The sequence below is a fragment of the Rattus norvegicus genome, chromosome 5 (assembly GCF_021556685.1).
Source record: "Rattus norvegicus strain SHRSP/BbbUtx chromosome 5, alternate assembly SHRSP_T2T, whole genome shotgun sequence".
NCBI classification, from domain to species: Eukaryota; Metazoa; Chordata; class Mammalia; order Rodentia; family Muridae; genus Rattus; species Rattus norvegicus.
Window position 1 is genome coordinate 121,557,636 of NC_141538.1, and position 12,012 is coordinate 121,569,647.

At 43.7% G+C, this 12,012-nt stretch overlaps 1 protein-coding gene across 2 annotated transcripts in view; it reads left to right on the plus strand.

Moving 5' to 3' along the window:
* Window positions 1-12,012, plus strand: part of Raver2 (ribonucleoprotein, PTB-binding 2) — an 85,513-nt gene that overhangs the window by 34,875 nt on the left and 38,626 nt on the right. For both annotated transcript variants that reach the window (XM_087549820.1, NM_001191867.2), the window contains 1 exon segment: window positions 3,965-4,156. In XM_087549820.1, the coding sequence (XP_087405946.1) occupies window positions 3,965-4,156 (192 nt within the window).

Genomic DNA, 12,012 nt, shown 5'->3' on the forward strand with positions numbered 1-12,012 from the left:
TTTTAAGTTGTTCCCTTCTGTCCATGGGCAAACTCGGTTGCTTTGTTTACAATATCATAGCAAATCCATTGCTTACTCCCTCTCTCATTCCCCCAGTCATTCAGTCACTCATCCATCAACCCATTCTTTTCTCCAAGTCATGTTCACCACTGTCTCTGGGGAAGACCAGTGCTAGGTTATATCAGAGATGTGGAGAGTAGAGTGCTGTATGTCAGTGCTTCACTGCCAGGGGCCAGCCTCGGCTTGGGTGGGGGTCCTGAGGAAGGGGTGCTTGGGAGCAGTGAAAGAATGACTCAGAATCAGTTGTGGGGACCAAAGTCGGAAATCCTGTTAGAGAAATTCTAAAAGCTATGTTCACTCTCTAAGCTGTTCTCTCTGTCTTGCAGACAAAAGCCCACTCTTTTATTTTCATATCAATTCAGTCATTTACTTCAGGTTCCCTTTTGCTTATCCCTTGAAATCAGTATTTTATGACCTTAGCCCCTTGACTCTTAAAGATACCAAGTTAAAAAAAAATTTAACATGGCTAATGAATTCAGAGATCTGCCCGACTTTGTAAGTACAAACAGTATGCTAGCTGGGTGGGATCTCAATCTAAGGTCAACATTCCCACCACACCTGGGCCTAAACTCACTCTGTTCCAGGCTGACCTTGAACTTGGGAGTCAGTCTGCCTTTGTAAGCACAAACAATAAACTTAGCTGGGTGGGATCTTGCTTTGAGATCACTACTCCCCAAATCTCTTTTCCTTCCTTAATACCTTTTGACAAGCTGGCTCATAGTGCAGCTGCCTTTGTTTGTTTGTAATTTTGTTTGTTTGTTTGTTTGTTTTTAGATCTGTGAATTCATGTAATTCATATTGCATCCTTATATTAAGAAATCCTGTTTATATACCTTTGAACTCGTGTTTTTAGAGTTCTTTCCCACAGCCTTCAGGGCTGTCCTGAAGGTCACAGCATTAACTATTTTGCTAAGGTCATTAGATACACCTTCATCACCCAGACTTGAGCTGTCTCTGATTATCATAGAGTCATTAACCTTGGCACAGAGGACATTCCCCAATAACCTTAGCAGGGAGAATATTTCCTAAAGGAGGAACATAAAGTAAATTATGTTCATTATTATATAAACAAGTCTTATGCCTAGAAACCATCAGCACTTGTGGAGGCCCATGACCAGCTGGACCTCTGCTCCAGGGGTGGGAACAGTGTTACCCATACCTTCTGTATGACCATGCAGGGCTCAGCACTTCAGTTTTGTAAGTGAGAGTGACAAGTGAACAAATATTTGCCAGTCCTCTATGAAAAGTGTCTTACTGGAGAATATTGAACTGGGATAAAGGTTAAGATGAACGCCCATTTCTGTCTGGATGGGATTGTGATGGAGGAGGCATGCAGAGAAGATCCTGGCTATACGGGTGAGGATTTCCAAGCACCTTATCACAGTAAATGCATTCTAATAACTGCACAGAGACCTGCTGTATGACACCCCACCTTGCAGCTCTCTGACAGCAACAGACCAGTTCTCTGTTTCCTTCATGTCCTCCTTTTTACCCCCTCCCTCACGTCCATGCTTCCTGTCTTAACTCCCTCCCTTTTCTCCTTCTCTCCCAGCAGTTGTCAAATTCTCAGTGAAATTTTGGAGTTGGATTGTGCATGTGTATGTATATAATGCACAAGTGTATGTTTAAATGGATAAATAAAGTTATATGCATTTGTTATACCTAGCATGATGCTGTGAAATGTGCACACATAGAAGGGAGCCTAAAGCCAGCCAACTGACCAAGCATTATCTCACAGAGCCATCTTCTGTGATGGGAACACTCCCTATCCACACTCAGAATGCCTTAGGAACATAGTGTATTGTTAATTGTGATGGAGCATATTTTGTGTTAGATCTCCCGAACTTAGGTTTTCCTATCAACCTTAAATTTTATACCTTGTAACAAACCTTTCTACTGGTGACTCCATTGTCCACTGCTGAACACCATCTGCTCCTTACTTTCTAGAAGATTGTCCTTTCCAGATTCTGCACATGTGAGTGAGATTGGGTGGCAGTATGCATATTTTAGACTTTCATATGAATGGCTCCATCTTGCTTTTTCTCACATCGTTGTTCTTCCCATCCCAGTGGTGAAACATTAAAGACTTTTATTAAATTACAATATTCTGTAACAAACCTTTGACCCACCCTTCTCAGTTACTGGAAGCAGATTGGTCTAGTGATGTCCCGATATTATTGAATACCAAGATTTACATAGTGCTGTCATCCTGTGTCTATCCTTAAATCTCCATGGTGTATCAGAGATCTTTAGAACAAGAGCCCAAGAGTCAGTGGAAACCTTACACATCACCTTGTCTAGCTATACAGTGGTAAACTCTGTTTCTACTATTCTGATGAGTGACCCTTAACTCCTACTAAAATGCTTCAAAAGAATGGAAACTTCTTTGTGTAGTTCTGGTATTGAGCTGAGTGTCCACTCCAACCCTGCTGATGTAGTTTTAAAGAGATTTGTTTAGGAGGCCTTCGGGTGGAATGCTTTAGGTAAGAGTGAATGTCATCTCACTGAAACAACTTCAGGTGTGGTTTTAAAGCTTCAGACATATATTAAAGTGGCATCTCCATGGCTCCTTACCCATGGGTCTGTCACGTTCAGGCTCTTGTCCCTGGTAAGCTATCAGAGGGTCCCCTGGCTGGAGACACACTCTCTTGCAGTCAAGGGACCAGAGGGACAGCTGGCTTCAGCAGCTCTGATCTGAAGATCTGGTTTCAATTATAGGAGGAATTGAGTTCTTAGAGGAATACTTGGAAGAGGTAGGTATTTTTCCTTTGCCCTACACATTTGGAAAAAGCTTTCTGGAGAAAAATACAATTTAGGAGAGTTTAAAGGAGTAAAGATCTTGAAGGGGAGAGAAATGGAAACTTGGCCTAAGTATAACAGCGAAGTAAAAGTTATGCTGTCTGTGTGTTTGTTTGAGACAGGGTTTTCTCTGTGTAGCCCTGGATGTCCTGGGACTCACAAATGTTCATCTGCCTCTGCCTCTCAAGTGCTGAGGTTAAAGGTATGCACCACCACCACCCAGCAAAAGTTAAGCTTTTAAGATAAACAAACAAACAAACAAAAAACTATGAAGGACTCAGAAAGCATTTATTTGTAATGTTAACATGAGCTATAAAACCCACATAATAGGGTTGTGTGTTTGTGACTTCTCAAAGACACAAGCTTGATTTTTGTCACCTCTGTCACCTTGGAGTGTGTATTAAGATGCATCAGATGTGTTTGAATCTCGGAACCATGTGGTAGTGATGTATTCCTTCTTCCCTCTGCTCTTCATGCAAGCCTGTAGAGCCAGGACTTTACTGTCATCCTGCACACTCCTGCCTGCAGGTGGGTGACAGAAGGAGACCCAGGTCCATGTGTGGCAGCTCGTTAGCCCACACTCTAAAGGGAAGGCTGTGTGCTGCCAGTGATGGAGTGTCCAACCGAGGCATGGCTTTCATAAATAAGACTTATTTTTTGGTTTGACCGGATTCCTGGGATTTGCTTAATGTGTTGAACTAGAAGTTGACCGTGGCTCCTCCCACCTCTCTTCATTTGCTGGCACCATTTGTCATTGGATGACATATGGATGACATAATCAGTGTTTCATTACTCACGAATCTGGTGTCATGCTTTGGAGAAAGCTTTAATATAATTATTTACCTGTTTACCTTTTTCTGTTAATTGATAATTACGTCTGTTTCTTAAGTAGGAAATTATTGACTGTTAAATTAGAAGAAGAAAATAATTGGATCGAAATCCTTATCTTCGAGAACAACTGTGTCTAAGCCAGTTGGAGAAGAAACTTAATATTGTCGCCGGTACAGGCTGAGGGCCTAGCTGTTGAAGTTGGAAACGATTACTGTAAACAAATGATCATAAGTCAATTTCCAAATCTCTTATTTAATGTGTTGTGTGGTATCAGCTTGCACAGGATGAAGGAAGTCACGGTGGTGGCTTTGCAGTGGTTGAATATAGCACAGCGGAGCACGCTGAGGAGGTCCAGCAGGTGGCAGATGGCATCACCATCAAGGGGAGCCAAGTTCAACTGTCCTTCTGTGCCCCAGGAGCACCAGGGCGAAGCACTCTCGCAGCCCTCATAGCGGCTCAGCGCGCGGTGAGTGGCTTGCTGCTTAGACAATCGGGAGACTATCGTGGCCTTCCAAGTCTAGATACAGTTAGTAGTCACTCCCTGGGCTATTGTAGTTTCCATACGCTGAAGACATCCATGTTTTTAAACCGTAAGTGTATTGTTTAAAAAGCTGGCCAAGCGGTATAAGTCAAACCAAGCCAGAAGTTGAGAGAGCGAGAGAGAATTTATGAAAATGTAGTCATCTCGAGTAATTTGTGTGTGTGAGGTTTATGTGCAGATGTGCAAGTAATGTATGTGTTTACATATGGAAGCCCAAGGCTGTGCCAGGGTTTCCTTGATCTCTCTCCACTTTATTTATGGAGGCAAGGCTTTCACTGAATCCAGAGCTCACCCATTCCAGCAAGTCTAGCATCCTGCCCTGGGGCTCCCTGCGTGCTTCCCAAGTGCTGGGAGTACAGTCGGCAATCGAAGCTGCCTAGCTTTTACAGCCTCCCAGAAGTGGGACCCAAGCTTTGGTCTTTACACCCTAGGCACTTTACCTCCCCAGCCACTATCCACAGTCATTTTTGAAAGAATTTCATTCAGCAAACATTTTAGTCACTGTGAGCTTTAAGTCTCAAGTGCCATGCTGGTTTCCCTAGACGTTTTCAGAACATAGATTCCTACAGTGTAGTGTTCAGCTTCCAAGCAGAGGAAAATGTCCACCTCTTCTGTTCACCTGGCGCCAGACACTTGCCCCTTTCCTGTGACTTGTTCTAGCTGGAAGCCCCTTAGATATGGACTACACCTTCACAGTTTTCGTGTCAGCCCAGTACGTATTTGATGGTTCAGTGAAGGAAGTGGGGAGGCATAGGCTTTCGAGAGGATCAGAACAAACTTCATGATGAAGATGACATTTGAGTGTGACATTAAGGAACGGGTGAGGCACTGACATGTGTTGATGGGGGTGGAGGATAGGATTGCCAAGGGAACACAGTTTTTGTGTGAGACAGAATCCTATTAAAATTACTCATTGTTTATCTGAACTCCGGGTTTCACTGAACATCCTGTGTTCTTCATTAAATCTGGTGACCCAAAGGAGGCAGGCTGAGTAGTCCCTAAAGGCTGAGCTGGGTTAAATGTTTGGAGAGAGAGCTAAGTGGTCAGGTTGAACCATGAGTGGAGAGCTATGGCCAGGTGCTAGGTTGATGCTAAAGTTAAGGCTGTGGCATAGTCAGAGGACTTAGGTTGAATTTGGCATGGGGAACTCACAAGATGTATGAATGAGAGAGCTACAGGTGACTGTCAGGCCATGGAAAAGTCAGCCCTAAGTAGATGAGCAGGAAAGCAGAGGAGGTGGTCTGGGCCTGGATGGGGGGTGGGGGGCAGCTGTTGCTGCCCGAGTTCACCTCTGACCCTGGATCCTTTGTCTCTCTGTTTCCAGAGTTAGCATCCTTGGCTTCTTACTCTCAAAGGTCACTACTTTAGCCATTTCTTCACTGTCATCAGTTTTGTTTCCTCTGCTCACCTTGTAACCCAATTGGAATTGCAGAGTTTACAATTCTCAACCACTGACCCCCACAGGCCTTAGCTTGCCTGTCATCCTTTGTTTCCTGCTTTCTCCTGCAGCCATCTAAAACTTGTCCTTGTGCCTTGTGCCTGCTCTTGTCTCTGAGATGATCGTGGTGCCTGTGAAGATCAGGTATCACAGTCAGGCATCCATCTTTTTTCCCCTCACTACTAACTTCCTTTTCAGCACGCACAAGCACTTACTCAGTGCCCAGAATGTACGTGTAAAGAATGTCCCTTTCCTGTTCAGAGGAAGAGCCATGCCTCCTCTCGGTCATGCTGGGCTCCTGGCAGTGTCCCCAGCTGGGGGCTCCTGACCCTCTGTCTCTCCCTAGTTTTGCCTGTTTAACTAGTCCCTTCCCAGCTGCCATAAATATCTTGTGTTTCTCTTGGGGGAGAACATTAGATAGTGATTTTACAACCACTGTTACATTAACAGGGCCCCTTGGCACCAGTTCCTAATCTTCCATCTGCTCTCCACCCCATGCACATAGTGTCCACCTCCTCCTTCAAGTAAGTTGCTCTCATGAAGGGATTTCTGTGTGAGTATATGTGTTTATATTTGTCCACGTGTGTGCATGCGTGTAGAGGCCAAAGGTCAACATTAGCTGTCTTCCTCAATCCCCAGTCACTCTCTACATTACTTTTGAGACAGGATCTCTCACTGAACCTGGACCCTGCCTATTGAGCTAGACTGCCTGGCCAGCAAGCCCCTGTGGGTGACGCTGGCTTCCTCCTTCCCAGCACTGGGGTTACAGGTGTATGCCATCATTCCTAGTCTTTTCTGGTCCTCATGCTTACATGACAGGCACTTTCTTGCCCAGGCCACCTTCCCAGCCCCATCAGGCATTTCTACTATGCAGATCTGTTAAGTGATCTGCAGTGTTGGACTGTGAGATCTGTAATATTTAAAACCTCTTCGACCGTGAATCCTGCCAGGCCTAAGTTTTCCTGTCTATTCTTGCCTGAGTTGATCGTGCCCGTGAAGGTTGACATCAGTGGGTTCTGAACTCAGTTCTCTCTCTCTCTCTCTCTCTCTCTCTCTCTCTCTCTCTCTCTCTCTCTCTCTTCCCCTCATGGACTCCCATTTCCTCAGTTACTACTCACTAATGGTAAATTCCGTGCCTGTGTTGGTGGATCAGTAAACCTGTGTCTCCAGGGACAGGAACAAACTGAGACAGCTAATGCCGCTATGTTAAGTCAACAGCCCAGCCTTAGCATTTTTTTTTTTTTTTTTTTGAGCTGGGGACTGAACCCAGGGCCTTGCGCTTGCTAGGCAAGTGCTCTACCACTGAGCTAAATCCCCAACTCCAGCCTTAGCATTTCTAAAGGAAGTCACTTTCCTCTTAATGCTTACTTTTCAGTGCTGTCATAACCAGATATGGTTATTATGGTGCACCACAGACCCGGCAATTCGTCTCTGGCCTCCCTCCTCACCTCCAGTACAGCTGTCCCTATTCACCTGCGTGATCAGGGTGACACCCCCACACACACAGTCCCCATACCATTAACTTCCTGTCTTCTAGCCCATGGGGCACACATGTGATCCCTTTTTCCTTAGGCTGGGTCACATCACTCTCCCTTCTTGTCCATGAGTGGTGAATCTTGGAGTGGTGCATGAGACCTTCATAAACAGGTAGCAAGGACAGCGAGAAAGCTTTAATTTTTGGTTTTTTTTAAACTTTAAAAGCAAGTTGTTAAGAAAAGTGCGTTTTATGGGCTCTTGGTATGTTTTTTTTTTTTAAATCAAGTTTCTGAAATTAGAAATTTGAAGAAAAAAAAAACAAGCAGGCAAAGTTTTTCTGCAACAATTCAGATAACTGTGTGACTTATCCTCTAGTTGACTGACACGATGTCTTATTTTGCTTTCTGTTGCTGTGATAAACTCTGTGGCTTGAAGAGGAAAGGGCGTCTTTGGTATAGTGTGCAGTCTGTCACTGAGGAAGTGGGCAGGGACTTGAACAGGAACCCGGAGGCAGGCTCTGAAGTCGAGGCCATACATTGTGCTGCTTGCTGACTTGCTGTCTGTGGCTTGCTCAGCCTGCTTTCTTATCCACTCAGGACCCAGCAGCCCAGAGGTGGCTACTGCCCACAGTGGACCGGACCCTCCCTCATAAATCAGTAATCGAGAAAATGCCCTACACACTTGCCCACAGGCCTACGAGATGGAGGTGTTTTTTTAACTGAGGCTCCTCCTCTCAGAAGATTCCACATTGTATCAAGCTGAAGGAAAAACACACAGGTGGTAAATTACAATGATAGATTTGTTTCATGGAAGGCATCCTTTTAGTTAAAACAATTTTAGTGTAAAAAAATAATTGGTTTCACTATGACATTTCACACACGCATGCCATTGTGCCTTGATCACCTTCAACACCTGTGCATGTCCCCTCCATGCGTCCCCACACAGTTCTCTCTGCCTTCATCTCATTCCATCATGTGTGTTTAAATCTAGATCTCCATATTTGGAGTATTCCAAATATTCCAACGTGCAGTGTTCTTTCTTTGTCCCCTCTGCCCCTCCTCTCTCCCTTCAGTGTACCCCTCCCATGGTCCACCTCTACTCACTCCATGTTTTCGATATAACCCCCATTGGTCACCCCCACCCCGGCCCAGACATTGTTCAATTTGATTTAATAATATTTTTATGGGACATAGCTTTGGAGATGTGCTCAAAAGAGGCAGGCACTTAATTTTGAAAACATGATCACTACTTAATTTTGGAATTGAGACAAGACTAACCTCACTGTCATTAGATGGCTTCCGCATCTTCTCTCTCCCCTTCTCTCTAGTTCAGGATCAGTCTGCATAATGCAGGACTGTCTACTTGGAGAAGCTGAGTGTGTCTCTGCGAGGCTCACTGCAGAGGGCTCCTGGATGACCTCTGAGCGCTGTCTGTGGAGATTCTGTTTCCATGTTTGTTTCTGTGGTGCCCGTGACTGCTACACGAGACCATCTCTCCTGGTTACATTTTCACCATTTGATATGTTCAGACCATGGCGTCTTAGCACTTTAAGATGTTGCGTACTTCTTCATTTCCACTCTGTGTAGTTTGTGTTTTCTGTTTTCTCTTCAGCAGCCTCAGGAAAGAGTTTTCTATTTTGTCCTTTTCGAAATACCAGCTTTTGTTTTCTCGTTGTGCCTCAGATTTTCCTCTTTTGCTCATTTCTGCCTTTATATTTTTCTCATTTCTGCTTTGCATTTTTACTCTCCCCTTTTTGTTGATGGTGGGGGTGGTGAGGCTAATTTTCTTTCCATACTTCTTGATGTCAACACTTAATTCTTATTTTCTGGGTTTGCTTGGTGCTGGGACTTGACCTCAGGGTCTAATGTTTGATGGGTAGGTACTCTGCCACTGAGTTACATCCCAAGCCCCTAGTCTTCTTTCTCTTTTTAAAGCTTTATTTATATGAATACACTGTAGCTGTCTTCAGACACACCAGAAGAGGACATCAGATCCCATTACAATCACCATGTGGTTGCTGATAATTGAACTCAGGACCTCTGGAAGATCAGTCAGTGCCCTTAACTGCTGAGCCATCTCTCCACCCCTCCTCCCTTTTAAAATCTTATTTTATGTTAAGTACATTTATAGACCAGCATTGGGGAGCCTAAAACAAAAGAATTGTCATGAGTGAGGGCCAACCTGGACTACATAGTGAGCTCCTAACAAGCTAGGACTGTAGAACAAAGCTGTCTCAACAAAACAAAACAAAACAAAACAAAAAATCCACCCAAAAAAACCCCACAATACATAAATAATACATTATGGGTTTACTTCTTTTTTTTTTTTTTTTTTTTTTTATTTTATTTTTTTTTTATTATCTTGAGTATTTCTTATATACATTTCAAGTGTTATTCCCTTTCCCGGTTTCCGGACAGACATCACCCTCCCCCCTCCCCTTCCTTGTGGGTGTTCCCCTCCCAAACCTCCCCCCATTGCCACCCTCCCCGCATAGTCTAGTTCACTGGGGGTTCAGTCTTAGCAGGACCCAGGGCTTCCCCTTCCACTGGTGCTCTTACTAGGATATTCATTGCTACCTATGGGGACAGTAGTCCAGGGTCAGTCCATGTATAGTCTTTAGGTAGTGGCTTAGTCCCTGGAAGCTCTGGTTGCTTGACATTGTTGTACTTTTGGGGTCTCGAGCACCTTCAAGCTCTTCCAGTTCTTTCTCTGATTCCTTCAACGGGGGACCTATTCTCAGTTCAGTGGTTTGCTGCTGGCATTCGCCTCTGTATTTGCTGTATTCTGGCTGTGTCTCTCAGGAGCGATCTACATCCGGCTCCTGTCGGTCTGCACTTCTTTGCTTCATCCATCTTGTCTAATTGGGTGGCTGTATATGTATGGGCCACCTGTGGGGCAGGCTCTGAATGGGTGTTCCTTCAGTCTCTGTTTTAATCTTTTCCTCTCCCTTCCCTGCCAAGGGTATTCTTTTTCCTCATTTAAAGAAGGAGTGAAGCATTCACATTTTGATCATCCGTCTTGAGTTTCCTTTGTTCTAGGGATCTAGGGTAATTCAAGCATTTGGGCTAATAGCCACTTATCAATGAGTGCATACCATGTATGTCTTTCTGTGAGTGGGTTAGCTCACTCAGGATGATATTTTCCAGTTCCAACCATTTGCCTACGAATTTCATAAACTCGTTGTTTTTGATAGCTGAGTAATATTCCATTGTGTAGATGTACCACATTTTCTGTATCCATTCCTCTGTTGAAGGGCATCTGGGTTCTTTCCAGTTTCTGGCTATTATAAATAAGGCTGCGATGAACATAGTGGAGCACGTGTCTCTTTTATATGTTGAGGCATCTTTTGGGTATATGCCCAAGAGAGGTATGGCTGGATCCTCAGGCAGTTCAATGTCCAATTTTCTGAGGAACCTCCAGATTGATTTCCAGAATGGTTTTACCAGTCTGCAATCCCACCAACAATGGAGGAGTGTTCCTCTTTCTCCACATCCTCGCCAGCATCTGCTGTCACCTGAGTTTTTGATCTTAGCCATTCTCACTGGTGTGAGGTGAAATCTCAGGGTTGTTTTGATTTGCATTTCCCTTATGACTAAAGATGTTGAACATTTCTTTAGGTGTTTCTCAGCCATTCGGCATTCCTCAGCTGTGAATTCTTTGTTCAGCTCCGAACCCCATTTTTTAATAGGGTTATTTGTTTCCCTGCGGTCTAACTTCTTGAGTTCTTTGTATATTTTGGATATAAGGCCTCTATCTGTTATAGGATTGGTAAAGATCTTTTCCCAATCTGTTGGTTGTCGTTTTGTCCTAACCACAGGGTCCTTTGCCTTACAGAAGCTTTGCAGTTTTATGAGATCCCATTTGTCGATTCTTGATCTTAGAGCATAAGCCATTGGTGTTTTGTTCAGGAAATTTTTTCCAGTGCCCATGTGTTCCAGATGCTTCCCTAGTTTTTCTTCTATTAGTTTGAGTGTGTCTGGTTTGATGTGGAGGTCCTTGATCCACTTGGACTTAAGCTTTGTACAGGGTGATAAGCATGGATCGATCTGCATTCTTCTACATGTTGCCCTCCAGTTGAACCAGCACCATTTGCTGAAAATGCTATCTTTTTTCCATTGGATGGTTTTGGCTCCTTTGTCAAAAATCAAGTGACCATAGGTGTGTGGGTTCATTTCTGGGTCTTCAATTCTATTCCATTGGTCTATCTGTCTGTCTCTGTACCAATACCATGCAGTTTTTATCACTATTGCTCTGTAATACTGCTTGAGTTCAGGGATAGTGATTCCCCCTGAAGTCCTCTTATTGTTGAGGATAGCTTTAGCTATCCTGGGTTTTTTGTTATTCCAGATGAATTTGCAAATTGTTCTGTCTAACTCTTTGAAGAATTGGATTGGTATTTTGATGGGGATTGCATTGAATCTGTAGATTGCTTTTGGTAAAATGGCCATTTTTACTATATTAATCCTGCCAATCCATGAGCATGGGAGATCTTTCCATCTTCTGAGGTCTTCTTCAATTTCTTTCCTCAGTGTCTTGAAGTTCTTATTGTACAGATCTTTTACTTGCTTGGTTAAAGTCACACCGAGGTACTTTATATTATTTGGGTCTATTATGAAGGGTGTCGTTTCCCTAATTTCTTTCTCGGCTTGTTTCTCTTTTGTATAGAGGAAGGCAACTGATTTATTTGAGTTAATTTTATACCCAGCCACTTTGCTGAAGTTGTTTATCAGCTTTAGTAGTTCTCTGGTGGAACTTTTGGGATCACTTAAATATACTATCATGTCGTCTGCAAATAGTGATATTTTGACCTCTTCTTTTCCGATCTGTATCCCCTTGATCTCCTTTTGTTGTCTGATTGCTCTGGCTA